This window comes from Rhipicephalus microplus, chromosome 3 (genome assembly GCF_043290135.1).
Source record: "Rhipicephalus microplus isolate Deutch F79 chromosome 3, USDA_Rmic, whole genome shotgun sequence".
In the NCBI taxonomy this organism is placed as follows: Eukaryota; Metazoa; Arthropoda; class Arachnida; order Ixodida; family Ixodidae; genus Rhipicephalus; species Rhipicephalus microplus.
Window position 1 is genome coordinate 175,362,248 of NC_134702.1, and position 20,984 is coordinate 175,383,231.

A 20,984-nucleotide genomic window follows, 5' to 3' on the forward strand; every position below is an offset into this window, starting at 1 on the left:
GATGAAGGACTAGACAGACACAAGTGCAATGCGCTTGTGTTCGTCTAATCCTTCTTCTGAGGCGTTCGTCTTTTAAGCAGTGCTCAATAACGAAACAATGCTAAGTTAACTTGGTATACCATTTCAATCTGTACCTGTAGCATTCACTGCTTCACCCATACAGTGAAACTGACTCTTTTTCATTTATGAAACGGCAAATGCAGAGACATACCTGGAGAAGCACCTTGTGGCTCTGTTTGTGTAGCACTAGTTGACAAAAGCTTCTTTTCATCTGCTTCTGATGCTTCTTCACAATGGGTCGGTAGCCGCACTTGAACGTATTTATCGATGATATGGCCAAGCTCACATGCTGCTTCTGGTGATGTTGCTACGGGTTTTCCCGACTCAAGAGCCAGATTCCATGCTTCATGATGTACAGGCTCTGTTTCAACGTCGTTCTGAAATAAATTGACCAGTGTTGTTACGAGTGAACAAGCCATCGATTATTGCCAAGTAAAGTAACGAAAGCCATAGCCTCCACTATCTGTTTCCAAACAATGACTTGGTCCTAATGTGTGCCCGATGCTCGTGTTTACAGATAGCAACTGTCCAGGAAGCTGCGACAGTGCATAAAAATATAAATTATGAATACATAAACAACCAAACAGGAAGTTGAGATAATTACTAAAATAAACATTTTTCACTAATGTTTAAATAATTTAGTGAAACCACTTATACCATTGTAGAATTGCATGTTAAACATGTTTCAAAAGCTTTGTCTTTTGTAATTGCCGTCAATTCTGCACAGTCAAGCTAACACCAAAGGCGTCTGAGCCAAAAACCAAAGGCGTCTGTGCATCAAAGCAAATAAGGTACGAAACAAGCCTAATGCTTTTGAACATCAACACGTGTGTAGCAACCCAGAAAAAAAAAAAACACACCTTCCTACTTGCCAAAAACATATGCAACAGTACCTGCAGCCCCTGTCAGGGACTGTTGCGTACGTTTTCGGCAAGTAGGAAGGTGTTTTTTTTTTCTGGTTTGTTACACACGTGTTGATGTTCAATATCATTAGGCTTGTTTCGTACCTTATTTGCTTTGATGCACAGATGCCTTTGGTTTTCCACGTGACCGGGTTGAATGCTTGATATATGTGCTTGTATCTTCCAATAAAGTTTAGTTGCGAGTTCAGCGTGGTGTCGTCTCTTTCTCTGTCCTTGTCTATATTTGTGTGCTGTTTTTTTTTTTCCCCAAGTATGAACCACCAACTACCCCAACTTTCACTATTATTGCTCTATTCTTTCTTGCTCCTTTTCCTGATGTCAAGCCTTTTCTAGTGTTTCAAGCTGTTGCGTTCATTTCTTTACAGATGCACATTTCTGTCGCTGGTTTTATGTCAAAAACTTGCAACGTCTGGTTGCTCTGCTCGATCAGGCCCAGCGAGTCGCAAAGGCCAGAGGGGCTCTGGACTAGGGGAACCACCCACCTTCTTCTTAATTCCCTCTAGTACAATAAAGTCTCTACTACTGCTACCACTAAAGGTTAAAATATTGCAAAATGAAGAAAACGACAAAAATACGCATCCTGCTCAAATGGTTCCTAGAAACCATGCATTAGACGCCAAGTGCATACACCAAGCGAGATAAGAAGACACATGCCATGACGAAAAGCCTAGAAAATGGTTGGGATTTGTATTCAAAGCTAAAAGATGACAGCCCAATGGTGCCCTGTGTGCACTGCCTTCTCAATTGCTAGCCTGGCTTCGTTTCTTGGCGAATGCCTCAACTATTCCACAATGAAATAAGCGTCTCTGCACTTCACAATGGTAATTTGAAACTAACTTGGAATGCCTCCTGCAAGTACAGCTGCACAGTGTCCTCTGCCTTAGAATCACTCCTTTTGTGAATCATTCAGTGGCCCCTACTCATTTATAAGGCAACCAAAGAGCTTACACAGCTGCCCACTTTGTTAACGGTGATGATTATATATGTCTGAGCACTTTGTAATGGGTGAGCCTTTAATACACACACTTGTTGCAAACTTCGTAGGTTTTAATGCCTGGCAAGATTCTACGCTTCTACTACCCAATATAACATGCATTAAAAAAATTCCTCCTCCTATAAGACATTCATAGTTTCTTTTTTTTTTTACTGTGCAGTTTCCTGCAAATGCGTGGCTCTGTGGTGGAACACCTGTTTGTCACACAGCAGGTCTGGGTTCTGTTTATTTATTTACTTTATTTTATATTTTATTTATTATTTTGTTTAGACCTTTATTTACTTTATTTGCATCTTCATTAACTTTTCGGTCACGGTCAATGCTGATTTTTCGTTCACAACCCATAATGTCCTCAAAAAATTTTTGCTAAATGATCTTTCGAATAGTTTTGAGTTATAAGACCATGCATGTTTTCTGAAGCAAACTTGCATAGAGCATACGATAAATTAAGAAGATACTTCTTGTACGTCAATCAAAATTTTGTGACACCTCTGCACTGTTTGCTACATAGCAAAGTGAAATGGCTCATGAGCTTTTTATTGTGATAGAAATCGAATGAACAGTTCCGATGGGTTTTTGCTATCACTGTCATGTTCCATACAAGAGTGACATGGGATGCAGGAATAGATCCAGGATTGGGCAAGATGTAAAGGAGTGCTTGAGCCGGGTAGACTCCTATGCTTTCTCCACAACTGCACCCTTCCTTCTTCGTATAGATAAAACCATTTTCCTCCTCCAAACCGGTAACATTGCACAGCTAAGAGTATGTTCTACGTGAGGGTAAGGCGTGGGAGCGGAGGCGACCAACACAGCTGAAGCAGAGATGAAATGAGCCGGCCGATATTCATGGCACGGAGGCCGCATGCATTCAGATCCTCGTGCCTACAAGGCTGGCCATCGATTGATTGACAGGCCAAGAAGAAATGGCACACCCATTTTGAAGGAGCATGAAGGGACACCGGGGATGAGTGGGTCCCCATAGTCAGCGACAAGCTAAGAATAAAAAGTAAAGTGCACCGCTGTCCATTTGTATTATGCGCATGCAACCGTGGTCACTCTTTACTATGACGTAACAGTTACGATGAATCAGCGACAAATTCAGTATAGCACCATTTGCGATGAGAGTATTCTCTGACGAGAAGCGATGTGTCGCTGCATCAAGACCGGCAGGCATCCATTCAGTTTTCCTGTGGTTTTTTTCTTCGTCAAGAAGCTATGTCATCTATTCACAGTCAGCACCATTGTTCTGGCTGTCATTCTATGTTGACATTTCTGATTTCATAGTGTTTGAAGTGGACCGAAGTGGCAAATCTTCATCACGTTACGTCGTTTTGGCAGCGTGAAGCAGAGCCACAGCGTCTGTTTTTGCGTCGTTCGGATGCATCAAGCATTGCTCCTAAGATTGACCACCCTCGATGATTGTCCTCGCGGTCAATCGTGTACAGTATGGTGAAGATGAAGTCTGAATGTGCACGTCTGTGTTTTGTAGAATGTGCGCGTCTGTGACCTACCAGCCTTTCTACATGTGCATGTGTGTTACTTGAGTATCGCAACGATATGAGTATCTTGGTGACCTTTTGCGAAATGCACTGCGCTGTGTGCCTATACCATGGAGAAAAATGAGTGACGTACACACGGGCGAGGCTTGAGAAAAAGGCAACCAACAGAACCCGCTGGCATGGCACGGTGCAAAAATAAACAAACCAGGTGGGGGGAATACACAGTGGTGTAGGCATTATAAAATAGATTGTGGTCATCCGGTGTGTGTAATTATTCGACGTGGGTCTATTGGTGCAGTTGCGTCATCTGAACGGAATTAATTTACACCGACTCATAAATATGTTCCAAGTTGAAGTGCCCATTGCATAGACACTTCTCGCGCTCGATGTACAAACACTTTTTATGAAAAACAATGTGCGAGGTTTTTTGAAATGCGAAATGACACGCACTATGTAATATCACTGTATCAAGCGTGATTGACACTGCGATCACGATCTATCTTGATCAGCTGATCGTGATCGTTGCCAAAGTTATGTCACTAAAATATTAAGCAAAATAAAAAAGAAAGATTTTGTTCTTGAAGGCATTGTACTATATTAAACGATATCTTAGTATGAAGTCTTACTTTTGTCTAACATCATTATAATAATTTAGAGCGCCGTGATAGAAAACATGAAGGATCCATTGCACTGCCCTGTGAAAGCAAAGCCTGGCACGCAATTCAGCTGCATTCACCGGAGGGAAAACTGTTTCGCTTGCTCAGACAAACCTTCGCACAGACCACGTATCTTACACCTAGGCACAGACACATTCATAGAAGCTAGTGGCCCCTGTTGCAGCAAAACTCAATCCCACTTTGAAAAAGTTGATTATTGAAGAGCTGACGAGGTCATGCGAACACCATGGAGTGCAAGTAGACGAAGCAAGAAAAGAATTCACCTAAAACCTTTAGTAACCGCACACTTTAGCCGCATACATCGCCTTAGCATTAATTTAACCATAATGTATGCAATGACCCCCACTGTTAAACACAATGTGTAATACACACTCTTATTGCGATGAAACAAGACGTTAAATGGAGCATTGGCGTTTAACTCGAACACCAAGACAAGCACGGCGATGCGTGACGCACATTCAGTATTTATGAAAGCAGATGACTGAAAATTCGCGAAGTCTATCTCAAATCACTTCTCCATTATTTGCTTGCTTTCAGTCATAGTTGCCATAGTTAGAGCAGCTAGAGAACAAACCTGGCAGCGAAAGTTTTGTAAAACAAAAGATAACAAAGGACCTTATCAAAAGGGATTAATGGCCCTGTTTAATTTTGTGAAACCGGAAAAGAATGATTTCTTTATTTTAGGCATTACTTCACATGTGACATTGCTTCTTTTAGTACCACCTTAGGTACCGCGCAGAAGTGTCGCCTTCGAGAGATATACATTGCTTTTTCATGGACTCCGAGATGAGCACGGTGGAGGTTGCAATTTCAACAAGAGATATAATGCAAAGCTGATGCTGAACTACGTGCCTTCTCAAGCTTCTTATCGAGGTTTGAATTCTTAATTTGAATATAGACTAATTATTGGGAGGATAATGGTTGTATGCATGAAAATTGTTGCCATTGATAGAGAACTACTCAGGGTGTCTACCATTTTGCTTTTTCATAATTCCCTGACTTTTTCAGGTCTTCCACGATGATCTAAAGCAAATTCTCCCCCCCCCCCAACGTTACATCTGCTTCCTCGAGACCTTCGAGTGGTAAAAAATCAGGCGCTTTTATAAAATAAGTAAATAAATATATCAGAAGTGCTCAGAATGTTCCGAGCATGTGCAGTAAATGTGAAAAAATATGTACATCTGGCCCAAATGCAACCTCCAAATCAGACAGTAAGCAAGTTGGCTGTTTATTGTTTGGAAGAAAACCAAGAAGCAAACAAATGAGTTATATTTCTCACATTATGGTTAAATTAATGCTAAGGCGATGTATGCGGCTAAAGTGTGCGGTTACTAAAGGTTTTAGGTGAATTCTTTTCTTGCTTCGTCTACTTGCAAGTGTGTGTGCTTGTGTGAGTGTTTGCGTGAGTCGAGGTTGCGCCAAATTTCTAATTATATGATGTATAACCAACTAGCCCAACAACAAGTTTTATTAAGCTATATTTTGTCGCAGCTAAAAGTTCGAAAGATTCAATGACTGTCCTACAATTCAGCCAAAGCTGCTACAAAACGCAAAAGTCGCGCTGTCTCGTGGCATCTGTGTAAAAGTAGGATGCCGGAGCCCGACCGGTTCTGCCACTGGAATATATTCTAGTTCACTGTAATGGCTACAGCCCAGGCCGCTTTGGATAATGTTGACCCGTATTTATTGATTTCACTGCTTAGAATGTGGATTGGATCTGATGCGACCTGGATTACTTTATTTACTAGTGATTTGGATCCCCACCTAAATTACACACTTCTAGTATATACCTTTCAGCGAAAAAAGAAGACAAAATGAAAAAAAAAATGCTGTTGCTCGCGTATTCTGCGCACATTGCAACGAACAAAGACTAACAACAACATCGCAAGAACGGAGCTCTACTACACAATTTTCTTTCTTTCTATCTTTCATTCTTGTTTGTTTTTTTACGTAGAGCACATGCATGTTGATGTTTCATTTCTCTGGGCTCTTTTGCTTAGAGTTTGGCAAAGTCCTAAAATGCCTGCAATAAAAGCTAGGGGTAGCGTTTAAAGCGATGTTGTTTGAACATGTGATGGCAAGAAGGAATTGATCAGGGTGCAACAGCTCTCCCCATTCCATAGATTTATCACAGATGCCGGCGGGTTACCTTCATTTGTGTACTCTTCTATGGACATAACACTAAAAAGTAATCACAGATTTAATGATACTATCTCAAGAAACTAAAATGAGAAATTTAGATGAAGTTACCAAACTCTACCATTGAAACGCGAGCTACCAGCAATAATTGTGTAGTTGAGGACATTTGCCGTTGCATCACCAATAATATTAGTGATAGTGATGATAATAATAAAAGGCATGACATAGCCCGGCAAGCCTCTGCTAATGGCAGTCCTAGCTGAACCAGGAGACCTTTAGGCGGACACGAATTATGGTCAAGACAAGCATGCACAAATTTAACGACGTGAGTAATGTTGTAGTTGGAAAGTCAGATAAGCTGCGTCATATGTAGAAGCAATAGACATCAAAATAGTGTATGTACAAACATTGAAATTAGGGAACCGTTTAGACAAAGTGAAGGACAAGTTGCCAAGCAAAAATTGCCACCGTCTTTATTACTTCAGGCTGCCCCAGTTGTGACAATTAGTACATCGCAGTGACACTACTGAGGTCAAGGAAAGAGTTAAACAAAACCCGAATATTACGTCAGGCAACTACGCGTGACCCCATATGCCTTGTGAAACATGTGGAATCTACAGGCCACCAAACTGACTGGTCAAGTGCACGTGTTCTGGTCAAAGGAAACTTGCACATTGCGTGCGCCTGGTATACCAGCACATGCAGACAACTGCACATATGCTGAAAAGGAGTGATGGCATGCTTTCGACAATGTATTTCCTGTGCTTAAGCGGAAAAAAACGTTTCATGGAGGCTCGCGAGCTAGCAGTCGCTCAGGCTGCACGTCTGAACTACAAAACTGCCAAAAAATTTTCAAACCCTGACTGCAAAAGCACTGTTATATAAGTCACACCGAAGTGAAACATTGAGAATTCAGCTGTGCAAGTGTGTGCATTTCAACACCCCCTTTTCTCGCACGCAGGTTCACTTGCCAAGCTCCGTGACGAGTGTGGTCGTACATGTGTGTGTATCTAAAACGCCTCTTCTTCTGAAACACTGGTTCACCTGCCAAGCTTCTCAATGAATGCAGCCCTGACTGTGCTCCTTCGCTTCACCAGGGCTATGAAGAAAAGCCTGCCAACAACGGCAGGTACAATCACCGGAGCCAGCAACAAGTTTCTGCAGGTGAAAATTGTCCAGTATTTTATATCCAATTACAGCTCACTGTAAAAAAAACAGTGTAGAAGATTTACTTTCTTTTTAATGCAGTTGCAACTGTGTACATCCCAGCTGGGATAACTGTGGACGAGGAGCCAGCAGTGCCCAACTTCGAACTTTGCCACAGTAATCTTTTTTTTTCTATTTCTGCCACTGGCCACGCTATGATTTTGTGTAAGTGTGGCGGTGACCAGCTGTTGGCGACATCTATGCACAAGTCGCAGTCTCGCTCGTGCGCTGTACTCCAAGTAAAACAACACAGCCGCCACATGAGAACACACCTCGCTGTTGCCAGCCATACATAAGGAGTGGGCTGCGACTACTTCGCCGTCGCTTTTGGACAAAATCCATGCCCTGACAGGAGGAGCTGACAAGCTCTGTGAGTGGTTTACCAGTGTACAAAATAAAACAGCGAGAAAATAAAATTAACGCCCTCCGCAACTGGCTGCGTACAACACAGCGGTAAAAAAAAATCAGCTACTCATGGCCGCATCGTCAATAAAACTAACAATTCAGCAAGTTGGTTACTTTAACAAGAAGGTAAAAACGCGACAAAACCTGGCAATTCGAGAACGAGCGCTTACTTGTGTGATTACGATGACAGTGTCTGTATAGACTTCTGTCAGCAGTGGCTCCTGCACCCAGCCACTGGTCACGTAATTGTAGCCCTCCATAGAGTTGTACGCCTTCAGCAGCTTTCGAGAGACAAACTTGTTCTCAAAACAAACAAAAAAAATACATAATCTCGCATTTGTCCAGCGTGGCCAAAGGTCGATGTTCGCAACATATCGCACGCCAAGGTCGAAGGAGTCCACGCCACACAGTTAAATTTTTTTCTCAAAACGCTGCCTGTCAGAGCTGCACAAGCTACTCTTGTACGAAGCGCCGCACTGTGCCGCTACCCCACTCACGTAATTAATGCATAAAGAGCCGAAAACATAAAAGAATCAGCCACAATGTCTACAAAGAGTTGATGACTGAACCCCTGCTGCCTCCAGAGCCACCGATCTAAGGACGCCAAAATGGCAGAGAGCAGTATGTGACGTCCTTGGCGACGTGACATGAATACCCCCATTGGCTGCGAGATCGAGCAGAGTCGGGGCTGGCAGCTACTGGCCGAAATGGCAAAGTATGGATTGCACCTTGCATCGACTGCTAGCCACGTCGTGTTTCTATAGGCAATATGCCATGAATGCTCGTTCTCAAAGTGTGGTTTGTCCGGTCATGTCAGCGCGAGTGTAACTGATTTTACGTATGCCTGAAACAACATACAAAAGCATTTGATCTTTCTCGGCTGCTAATGCTTATTAATAAGATCCGCGAGTGCAACATTCCAGAGTGCTGTTTATTGTCGTCGTACCCTCCATTCACCAGAATAATTTCAGAGTGGGTGTGGTTTTCTGCTTCAAGCACATCGCAAAATGCTCTTGGCATCCTCCCAAACACGAGGGCTTTTAAATGCTGGGTGAATGCAGCGTTTTGTAGCGACTCAGAAGTTAAAAAAAAAAAAAAACGGTTCTAGGTCATGCATTTGCGTGCTGTTGGTAGGTGTACAACTACGACACTGTAGTTAAACGATCATGCGAGGAGCCTTAGTTGCGTTTATCTGGCCGGTGTATAACTACATAGAAATAATACTATCACGTAAACTGTGAGACTTCGGTACTTACAGCGTAGACTTACACTGTTACTTACACTGTGAGCTCACATGTTGAAAATTAATTCAGACGGCATGCCCTATATATATAATCTTTCAATTTCACTGAAAACATCTTTTTTACAATGTTTTCAGCATTTGTGTCACATTGTTAGTGACCGACAGAAGGCAGTGGTAATTTTTGCCTGAAAAAAAAAAAAACCAACAAAAAAACATGCTTGTCCCTTTAACCAGGCTTTTGCTGTAGCACTGCCATGCACGTAAACCATCAATGCTGAACTCTTATATAAAATTTTTACTTGGAAAGAACATGTGCGTACATGCGGTAATCGCAGTGTAGCGCAAAGCGCCGTCAGTCACTAAGGTTTCCTGACTAGACTTATCGACTGTACCATATTTCATGGTGAACAGAATGAAAAAAAAAACTATTCGGCAGATCCCACCTACCTGAAAATCGACGTTACGCGAAGCATGCAGAGGGAAGATGTGTGACTGTGTTGCAATTTCTTTATTGAATGGCACGTCATTAAATATGACGCTAAATGCACATACAAATGTTTCAAGCACAGGCATAGGTTGAAGAGTTGCAAATGTTTATATAGCCAGTTGTTTTCACTTGTGCAATGATGTCAACTGGGCCATGCATATTAGCAACACCAGAAGTTGATATGAAGCTCTGATTCTCGCGAGAATGCTGGCGGTGGACACTGCTACATAAATCAACTTCAGTGCATGACAACTAACCACAATTGACGTTAACCTGACGTGACAGCTGCATCAAAGGAGTAAATATGTAATGTTTATAAAATTAGGTATGCAGCACTGCAACTACTGTTGACGTTTCACGAAGATTAGTGCCTCTTTGAAAAGTAGTTCCGACAGCTGGCGTAGCTCTGTGGGAAAATGCTTCATTGCCACGCAGATAGCTTGGGTTCGAATCCAGCTGGGACCTTGAAATTTATTCTTTGAACTCGTGTTGACGCTACCGATATCGGGTATTTGTTAACGTTCACGCATTAAAATTGCCCATGTGTGTTCTCGTCGTTCCTGGGTAGATGCTAAGTGTCAATAACCTGTGGCACATAACTGCACACCAGCGGCACATACCCGCCCATGGGTATGTGCGACTGTCTGGTGGGAAGTGTTTGACGACATACATGACAGGATTGTGACATTAATCATGTCTTGACAAGCGCGTCATATTCGTCAAACCATCTTGCCTTGCCATGCTAATTTCGGTTCCCGCCAGGTTAAGGTGGTGACGACGAGAGCACCCTAACTTAAGCGGCTAGATAGATAGATAGATATGCTCAAAGCCACTGAAGTTCGCTAAGAAATGCTTCACATTTAAAAAATCATATGGGTATAAGGCGCGAACGGTGGTACTGAATGAATCGCAGATATGTGGGCTTTCTATGATCTTTCTGTCTCTCTTTTTTGTAGTATGCATATGACACAGATGTAAATAAGTAGTTCAGTCACGCTACAGCAGTGCAGAGCAGGCAGAACACGAGCCAACCACGCACAAACAACACATTGAAGGTGTGGTTTCATGCGAAAACGTGAAGAGTCACCCATGGTGAGCATCCCTATGAAAGGCAGAATGCGCTTAACTCGCGGATAATGTTAACATTGCATAGGAGTCGTGCACCGATTAAAACGATTATTCTGTAGAGAAGAGCGGGGATATTAACTGTAGTCAACGCATTTTATCTGCCGACGATCGGCTCAGACTGCGCAACGAAGCGCTGCTGCGTGTATTTGTATACGCGGGCCGACCGCCTGTCTACACTTTCTCGGGGCAGTGCTGCTACCTATAGCCCGATCTCGCCGCAAATAGTGAAGCAACTGCAATCTTTGATCAGAAGAGCACGTTTGACCGCGACGACACTGCGCGATAAATACTTTTCACCTTGGAGCGGCTGTATTCTCTTGCATCAGCGCTTTATAGAACCAGGCGAGATCGAATCCTAACGCGTTATCTGCTAGCCTTTCTTCTTGTAACATTACAATTTGATGCTATCGCACTCAATGCTTCGCCCTGGCGGTGAAAATCATTTCACTTTACTACAAAGGCATAACAAGCTGCAACATTCGACATCTTACCTCGTAGTTTTGTCTATTCTAGAATGGTGCTCACGGTGCTTGCGATTAATTTCATTCATGAACAAACATTGATGGCACCACGTTCGAGCAACTTCCCCAGAATTTTATTTACATGCATTGGCAAAAAATTACGATGGTAGTCGCTGTCACGGAGTTGTTTCGAGCAGAGACCTGCGGTTAGCACAGTACTGACGTTCTCGAAGGCTTGAAGTTCCTTTCACAACAGCGATACACTGATCAGCTCGTATTTATTTATTTATTTTTCTTTGTAACTGTGCGTGAAACACCACTTACATCGAGTCGGGCGCCGATGCTTGAACAGGCATTCGCAGAGCAAGGAGCAGGCATGGTGATACTACGAGACGAAGTTCTCGCTGAAGCAGCCGTTCTTTGCAGAGTAAACCATAAACGTAGTCTTGGGACGTTGATTATTCAGAATAATACAGGCGACTGACGCGGAAAACCAGGACACAGTGAGTGACGGTGAGCACACCCATGACTCGGAGCGACTGAAAAGCAGCTGCAGAGTCGCCAGCCAGAGCGGAGAGTCGCCCCCTTCCTTCGCGGTCGCCTAGTGTACTAAAAGGTTGCAGTGGAGTGAACGAGGCGGCTGCACCGAATCTCGGCCGATTCTCCAGCGGGTGACAGTAGCGGCGGCGCTGTAGTCTCATGGTACTTAAGGTCCTTGTTTGTACTGAGCCATAGCAAAACGTCAGGAAGCCTCTAGGAAAACAGACATGCAAAGCAGCGGGGTGAACCGACAGATGATGTTGAAAGAAAATGGGCAACCTTTCTAAGCTGTAGAAGGGATGCATCCCTTCTGATCAATGAAAAGATTAGAAGGAAGGGAGCTCAGTGGCTGGCAGAAGTACGTAAAAAAGATAGAAAGGCAGCTGCGAAATTTTGTAACCATCTAAACTCCCTAAGAAATGAGACGAGCCTAGAGCAGAGTTTTATAACTACAGCCCTAGGTGCTAGGCTAGAAGGGGACGAAGCTATTGAATATATAAGAACAAAAGTGACAGAAAAATTTCAACAAAGAAGTACTTTATGCACCACAATAGACAAGGACAAATCAAGTGGTGCAATGGCTCCATTTTCACAACGAGAGTGGGAAAGGGCTGAGAAAAGGGTTCCTAGTAGTACATCAACAGGCCCAGGTGGCATTCCAATTAGGCTGATAAAGACATTAGGTCCGAAGTCTAAGCAGGCTTTAAGAGAGGCAGTGAGCACAATAATAATCGATGGTGAAGTTCCCGATGGATGGAAACTTAGCAGGATGAGCATGATCTATAAAGGAAAGGGGGACAAAGCTGACATAGACAACTACCGTCCTATAACAGTGACATCAGTGGTCTACAAGCTGGCGATGCAGATTATAAAGGAAAGACAGCTGGCGTGGATAGAGGATGAGGGGGTGCTGGGGGAACTGCAGAATGGGTTTCGGAAACACAGGAGGTTGGAAGACAATCTGTTCTCACTGACGCAGTGCATCGAAATAGCAGAAAAGGAACACAGGCCCCTGTGGCTAGCATTTTTGGATATCAAGGGAGCGTACGATAGCGTGGTTCAAGAGGAATTGTGGGGAATACTGGACACACTAGGCGTGGAACATGTAGTCACTAATATTTTAAAGGGCATCTATAAAGGTAACAAGGTAGTTATAAAGTGGGAAAAACAGGTATCCAAGCCTGCAGAGGTAAAACAGGGGCTTGGGCAGAAGTGCCCCCTGTCACCCTTTTTATTCATGATGTACCTACAAGAATTAGAGGCAAAATTACAGGGAAGTGGACTGGGCTTCAACCTCTCTTTAGTCAAACAAGGAAAACTTATTGATCAGGCACTACCAGCATTAATGTACGCAGATAATATAGTGGTAATGGCCAACAACAAGGAAGATTTGCAGAGATTGATGGACGTCTGCGGTAATGAGGGAGATAGGTTAGATTTTAGATTCAGTAAGGAAAAATCAGCAGTCATGATTTTCAATGACAACGAAGGTAGTGAGCTTAGAATACAGGAGGTCACGCTAGAGATAACATATAAATACAAATATCTGAGCGTATGGATAAGCAATGGGACCGAGTATCTGAGGGAACACGAAATATACGTGACGACTAAAGGTAACAGGAATGCAGCAGTCATGAAAAATAGGGCACTGTGGAATTACAATAGGTATGATGTTGTGAGAGGAATATGGAAAGGGGTCGTGGTTCCTGGGCTGACGTTCGGCAATACGGTCTTGTGCACGAGATCAGAAGTTCAAGCAAGATTAGAAATTAAGCAACGTGGAATAGGTAGGCTTGCTTTAGGAGCTCACGGGAATACACCAAATCAGGGAGTACAAGGTGATATGGGATGGACATCATTTGAGGGCAGGGAAGCTAGCAGCAAGATAAAACTTGAGAAGCGATTGAGAGAAACCCAGTCAAAAATAGTTAATGGGTCCAACTGGATGTTCCAGTTAGGAGCAATGGGTGGCAAAGGGGGCTAAGTGGGGTTCAAATGGTGTCTAACTGGTGCCCAATTGGAAGTGCATGCTGCAATGGGACTGTCCAATTGGACTTCCCATGTAGTGGCTTCTAACATTTTAACCAACTCTGCATATTTGAAGTTCTAACAGGATGACCTGCTGTCATGATAGGTGGTTCCAGTTGGTTGCAATGGGACTCAAATGGACGTCAATGGGACCCAAGCTGCAATGGGAGAGTCCAATAGGACACCCCAATTGCAGTACATGCATAACTTTGAAGTTTATTTTTTACAATTCTCTACCTGAGCAGTATTGAAAGTCATAAATGGAAATCTACGGTGATGCATCCAACCCTCCATATAAAGCAATTCATTTATGTGTGTTACCCAAACAGAATTCGAGCTAGTGCTTCAGCTTGGAATCCCTGAGCTCGGTCACTTACTTAAACCTTGGATTAAATTAAGCTTGTTTACAACACTTGCCTGGTTTACAAACAACCACTGTATCAGGGCATCTGATTAAGCTTTCCATATATGCATCATGAAAATGCAGCAGTTAAAGTACTAGTACACATTGGAACCGCACCTTCTACTGTTTGCAGCATCACAATGTACCAACGATGTCTTATTCCCAAACTAGGGAATATGGCTAACTACCAGTGAGCACCTGATGTCACGTGTTTATGGGCTACCTGTCACTGCATATAATGCTGCTGCAGGATATGACTGAATTTTTTTAATATTCATACGATAGAAAAGGTTATGCAACTAAGAGAAAACAATTAGATGTTCTCACTAACAAGATATCCGAAAGAAGGTATGAAAGGCAACAATAACATTGAAAAAAAAAAGAATTTTATTTCAAGGCAAACAGGATTTAAATAGCACAGAACATATTTTGGTGTAAAAAAATTTCTTGGCCAGTGCTGCAACACAAGGCGTACAAGATACTTCAAATATTACAAATACTTATAACAGTAAATTGAATCACAATAAAAGGAATTTTAGTTCCAAAGGAGGAAAAAGGCATTGCCATACAACTGGCATTTCAGTAAAGCACTGAGAAACAGGTTTCATACAGGTTAACAGTTTACACGTGAACAGCATGTCTTTACTTATTTAAGGATGCTTAAAGGTCAACTCCGGTGGTTTTTCGAGGTCAACGAATCTCAATCAAATTCGCTGGGTACACTCTTACGCACATTCCTGTCATTTATGCCAATTACAGGCTTGAGAGATGCGCAGATTATTTGCAAATGAATTTTAAAGATTGCCTCGAAAAACTCGCCTCGCTTGCCAGAATTATTGGCAACACTGTCAGTGCGATGTCAAGTTTGTCATGTCAACGAAAGTGACGCAGGCGATGGCATCGCTACTTTGGCCCCTACATTGTTTATTGTGCTGGCCCCAAGACGACAGCGGTGGTGTTTGGCACGACCATAGCACGGGAGAGCTTTCTTCCTTCCTCTGTGGTGTTTTGCCGGTGCTTCGCTGGTCTGGCTTTCACAGTTTTCATACTACGTGCCGGCAGAACCAGTATACGGCCTCCAGTTCTTAACAAATAGTACATCATATGCAGACCGGGCGCCCGGTCGGGTTTCGGTTTTGCACCTTTTTGCTTATTAAAAATTGTTTTCGAATTTCCTGAGCATTTCAGCTATTGGGCTCGTGACAAGAGTGTCTCAGGAACACAGAAACACCATTACCTTGACATGGTCGAAAAATCGCTGGAGTTGGCCTTTAAGGATGCTCACAGTGGCACAATGAATTATGTATGAATGACAAGCACACATTCTATGCATAGTGTACAAGACTGAACTTGTATGAAAAAGAATAAAAAGCGTCATGTAATATTGCAGTACCCCGACACACACACTAAAATAAAGAATACAATAGCAGTAAGAATAAAAAAAATACAGCACCCACTGAATAAATATAGGAAAACATTCAGTACACAATGCAAATATAAAACATTAATACACACAAAAAGAGACATAATAAATTTAAAGAAATTCAGACCCACCGATCTCTTTTCGGTAATATTCAGATACCTAATACAATATGCAAAACACTAGACTTTAACGAAAAAAAAATATTTCCAAAAACAATCAAACCTAGAGAGCAAGCTGGCTTACAGACAGATATTTCACAATTTGTCACAGCCATGTGGTCAATCAATTTAATCTGCACAGCACGATAAATCCCTCTATATCAGTGGTCTCAAATATGCAGCCGGGGAGGCTCTCATGTGCGGGCCCACACATAACCATTTTCACTGCACATTTAAAAACATTTTCTTGGTATGTTCATGAGCTACACAGGCATGACTGCTCTAAAGAACAATTTTTATGAGGTACACCATGTTGTCACCATGCATTGAAACATAATCGTGAAACAAAAAATCATCACCATATCCAGAAAGTGAATGATGTTAGGTGAGCTTGCTTGGAGATGATCAGGTCACCCGCGAATCCTCCGTACAAATCTTCTATTACCATATATAGACGTGGCAATGTTATATATACATAACATACTCAATGTTTATTAATTTACATTTGGATTCACTATATACTTTTTGATGAACTATATACATTATATATACTCAAACGGAATTGTTTCAATGGTATGAGTCATCATGACAAACATCTTGCCTACTAGAAGAGCTAACTAGTCACGGGTGGCGATTTCACGTCGATCGCCTCAAGGCATTTCAAGGGCCACTCACATAAAAAAACGCTCATGTTTTGAGGCATAGTGTGCACTAAACAGGGTTCCTTTAAAACTTACACAGCATAGGTTCTTCACTTCAAATACATTACAATGTAAAGGAACTTGGAGGGAAGCATACATAGGAAGCTCTTTCGAGTTCCACAAACACAACCACCTTTCTGATTTCAGAGCATTCGACCAGTGATGTATTCGCTGCCTTGTGATTTACTTTCAGCACATGTGACATGGCCACCAAGTTGTACATCACTGGACTGCAGCTTAATTTCCTTGCAGATATATATGCTTTGTTGTCGCTGCCATGGTATATTTCTTCAACAATAACAAAATGCCCATTTTGAAGTTCAACAACAGAGCTATTGGTCCTCTTGTTAGATGCATACATGCTATCAGTGATAATTGATCCCTTCGCCAACATTCTTCTGTATTTGGTGAACTCAAGGGTAGTGTCATGTAAAGATGGCTGCAAACCTGCTGATGCACGTCGGGAACCGTGTCCGAAAAAACGGTAGCCACCACTACTAAGTACGCTTTTTTGCGTTTTTGTGCCATCAAAAGACGAGCAGTACTCTGCTACACTTGGACTGATAGCCTGCCGTTGAAGTTCTACTACCATGCTTTCCATCTGTAGGACTCGGCAGACTTGATGGGGAATTCCGTTAGCTGCTTTTACAGCTTTTTTTAGGCTGCCGTTCCCAGCTTCAAATGGGAACGCACTGTGTGCCCAAAGTGGTCCCCAGTGGCGCACACTCTTTGCTATATGAGTCAGTTGGTGCATGTTGAATGTCATGACTGACTTGCCAAACAGCAGTTCTGCACGCACATGAAACTCCAACAATAGCCCCTCGGCAATGGTGAGCTCAGTTGGGCTGATTGCACGCTGCAACATTATGTGCAAGGCTTCAACTAGGCAAGCCCAGTGTTGCATGTATGGCTTCTCAAGAATGCCATGCAAAACAGGGACACTGTAACAAAGTAGCCAGCTCTCAAGTTCCTTGGCCTTCCACCATTTCCGCTCTTTTGTCGGCCTCGGCAATCGCTTCACATCCATTGGTGGCTTAATAGACATAAGCCTGCGGTCCACTATGTGCTGATGTCGGCTTATTGAACAGGCACTATCAGAATTGAACCACAATTCTAGGAACTGGCGCGCTACCCCCAGCAAGACACAGTGCATATAGTCTGGCACAAAGCTCCACACTATGTTAAAATGGGGCAGGTTTATCAACGGTGACACTGTTTTGACTCCTTGCACAGGCACCCCCCCTTTCAAAGCAATCTCCATGTCATTTAGCATTTGGAGCTCACTTCTTTCTGTGGGTTCAACTTCCTCAACTGGGTATTTAGTTGCCCCGCCAGCTCTCTCACCTCTTTGGAGACACCAATTACATCCAAAATACCCATTAAATTGGGTTACACCTTGCATCGGTGCCCTAGCAACAGAATCTACACTTGAACAGATACAATAGACCTTATATTTTTCAACCCTTCCTTGACGTTGTAATTCAACGCCATTCTCACACAGCTCGTTCATTTTCTCAACAAAAGTACCTTGGAAAAGTGCCATGTTTGGCTTTTCTTTCCAGAACCACAATGCGGCCAGGACCAATTTGGACATTCTTTGCTGTGGAGGGAGCTCATTAACAATTAGCTGGATGGGCCAAATTGATGTCCCACTTGATTTGAAAAGCGGGGTCCCATCTGCATTCAACGAGAAACTGATTCTTGGTCCACAGTGTTGAGATTCGGCTACAAAAGTACGATACATTGTACCATCCCAGATGTCTGAAAATGTCCCATTCGTCGGAAGGGGCTTTGTTAAATCAAGAAGATCACAGTCCTTAAGTAGCCTTTGAAGTTGCGACTCCACATCGAGAGTGACAAAAAAGGGGGCATCCGAAAGGGAAGACACAAAAGTTGTGTGACTGCACTTCGAGCATTTCAAGTAAGAATTTGTCTCAAGACTGCCAATATGCGAAAAGCATCTCGGACAAAAAAAGAAAAAAGTCATAGTGGTGCCAGTTTCGCTAAAAAGTTTATGTAGGTGATACTGTGAGTGAGGTAATATAGGTTTATCAAAAATTCTGTTAATTAAATCTATTAAGCTAGTTAAACCCAAAAGAGTCAAATTATTCTTCACAGCATGCTTTAGTGCCATTAGGAGAATATCTCCCTTCGAAAGAACCACTTTCTCAGTGACAAGTTGTGTAAAAAGGTCTCCAAAGCGTGCCTTGCAAGATGGATCAGGCTCTGTCACTGGATCTGCAGCAGGCTGCTGAAAGTAAAAAAAAAAAAAGCTTTCGTCAATGAAGCTATCACAGAATTCAGTTATAGTGAACCGTGATAAGCCCAATGAATATGAGCAAACAACTCTGTTATTGATCAGTACAAAATATCATGCCTGCTAGGCTGATAACTTTTTACAGACCAACTGGTGAGATATTCTTTAAAATGAAAGAGCCAGTGATCTTGAAATGAATCATTCACCAAATCACCGCTACGTGTCCCTCTTAACAGTGCCCAATTTACACAGACATTTTCCAGTACATAAAAGAGCCTGTGAAAGTAGTGCCCTTAAAACCTGACCATAAATCTAGTTATTTCCAGTGAAAACAAACACACCATGTCATCATCTAATGTGAGAAAATCTCCAGGGAAACCTTGCTGTGAAGCATGGTCACTTGAAAAAGCTTCCTGTGAAGAAAAAAAAAAAAGAAGCATTTAGTGCCACAGTAACCCAATCTGCCTATTCTAGTTAGCTGTGCTAGTTCACTCATAGCACGTAAATTACATGACAACAGACAGTGTTAAGAACATGGTCTGAAAACCTGTTGCAGGTTGTTCCCAGAGTTTATTGTCCCAAGTGATAACTCGTCTTGAACTGATTATGCAAGAGAAAACCACAGTGCCAATGCACTTGCTCAAGGCTATTCTAGTGGATGTGAATCTTCCAGCTGCACATATTTGTAGAGTGCAACTAGTGTGTAAAAGTTACCTCTTCATCCTTATCAAACAGTGACGAATCATCTGCGTCAGAAAGGCTTGCAATGCCGTCTTGAAGTGGAGAGTCCTAAAAAAAACCAACCAAAATTTATAATTTCCCATCGTAATACATAAGCATAAAATAGCATGTGTATGCTTACTAATTAACTGATAAGCCTTAGTAAAATAACTTCATCTGCTGGGGCGTGAGGCTCGCGTGCAGGAAATTTCTGTGACGGATCAGCGCTGTTCCTCTGCTCTTGTGCTTCAGGGGCTGCAGCAGGAGCTTCCATAGCACTGCCAGCTGACGAGCCTAACCGGCCTCCACTTGACGTTACCTGTGATAGAACAAGTGCGCCGATATAGTAAACGGTTTATCGTATAGAAACAATAGTTCTCGTAGCATTCTACTACCAGCTCAATTTACCGGCTCATTATCGGACTCGGGGAAATCTTCTTCACTTTCCGGACGTTCGGAGCCCGGACTAGCTATGTGACTATTCCGGCTCTTCAGTGATGTTGTTCGACTTGGTGGATCTGCCCTTTCAGTGTCGCTGTCTGCCTCATCACTCGAAGAAGGCATGCTAGGGCTGGCACCCTAGAAGAAAATAATGAGATTTGGACTTAAATTGCTGCGCTAAATTAATGAAAAAGAAAATGCACTGATAAAAAATAGCAATTTAACACGGCCGAGCACATTCGATCATTCGCGGGCAGAACTTTAAAGGGTGGTAAAAAGGAAGACCGTAAAACACGGCGCAACGATCGAAGTCGTTGAGCAACATGCAGATTAATGTTGTGGACAACCGCTGATCTGATACCAGCAGGGCCCGGATCAAGCTAAAACCCCGATCGAAAGTGCCCATCCATGTTGAAAATGATCAGAACTTACGGTCGGCGGGCAAGCGCGTGCGGTGCTCCTTGGTAGCTGGAACTGAGACTTGGGATTTAAATAAGTCTTGTAGGGTCCTCTCTTTCTTTTCTTCGGACCGCGCTCCATCGCGAGGTCTTGAAGCAACAAGACGGCTTATTTCACTCCGGGACACGAAGTACAGAAACGGCGATGTAAGCGATAGGACAATGTGCACCGGCTGCCTGCGGCCACAGCGGCTGCCATATTGCATAGACCATGACCTACTACACTCCTGACCTGTTCAGATAGCGGGGTTCCTATGGGAGCGCGTGTCCCCGCTCTCGTTCAATCGCTCGCCGTAGGTGGCGCTACCTATAACCTGTTCGTCTGTTTCTTTACGGTTGTTTTGTAGGCGCTGGTATAAGAATGCCTGCATTCTGCAGTGAACTGGCGGCATATATGTGACTATTTCTTCCCATACATTGCTGGTTAAGCAAGGTGTTCAGAGCGCTTGAGTATTTATAGCACACTGGTTGACAAACGTGGGAACCCGTAGATTTACACGATGTAGGGCAGCCTATGCGTGGTCGCGTGCATTTTATTGCAAAAAAATTCTGAATGTCTTTTAGTATTATTATTTCTGAATAATTCTAAATTTTGGATCATAAATACGCACTACGAGTGCTTTGTTGGTCAAA

The 20,984-nt window shown here is 42.9% G+C and overlaps 2 protein-coding genes across 8 annotated transcripts in view; both read right to left on the reverse strand.

Moving 5' to 3' along the window:
* The window catches only part of LOC142804046 (uncharacterized), a 100,590-nt gene extending 88,775 nt beyond the window's left edge, over nt 1–11,815 (reverse strand). For both annotated transcript variants that reach the window (XM_075890561.1, XM_075890560.1), the window contains exons 1-2: nt 11,547–11,815; nt 212–437 (exon numbers count right to left, since the gene is read on the reverse strand). In XM_075890561.1, coding sequence (XP_075746676.1) covers nt 212–437; nt 11,547–11,600 — 280 coding nt within the window. In that variant the 5' untranslated portion in view covers nt 11,601–11,815. The remainder of the gene's footprint in view (nt 1–211; nt 438–11,546) is intronic.
* Nucleotides 11,816–14,557: 2,742 nt separating this feature from the next.
* On the reverse strand, nt 14,558–20,561 carry LOC119172213 (uncharacterized). Of its 6 annotated transcripts, none has more exons than XM_037423242.2 (6): nt 20,326–20,561; nt 19,861–20,031; nt 19,595–19,771; nt 19,447–19,521; nt 19,074–19,145; nt 14,558–18,723 (listed from the first exon to the last, which is right to left on the reverse strand). In XM_037423242.2, exons 5-6 carry the CDS (start codon nt 19,074–19,076, stop codon nt 16,540–16,542), a joined length of 2,187 nt encoding a protein of 728 aa, XP_037279139.1. In that variant the 5' UTR covers nt 19,077–19,145; nt 19,447–19,521; nt 19,595–19,771; nt 19,861–20,031; nt 20,326–20,561; the 3' UTR covers nt 14,558–16,539. The 6 variants fall into 6 exon arrangements, 5 of the variants coding, with proteins under 5 accessions (XP_037279139.1, XP_037279138.1, XP_075746672.1 ...); XM_037423241.2 differs by having other exon boundaries at nt 14,558–18,726; XM_075890557.1 differs by lacking the exon at nt 19,074–19,145 and having other exon boundaries at nt 14,558–18,726.
* Between the last annotated feature and the right edge of the window lie 423 nt (nt 20,562–20,984).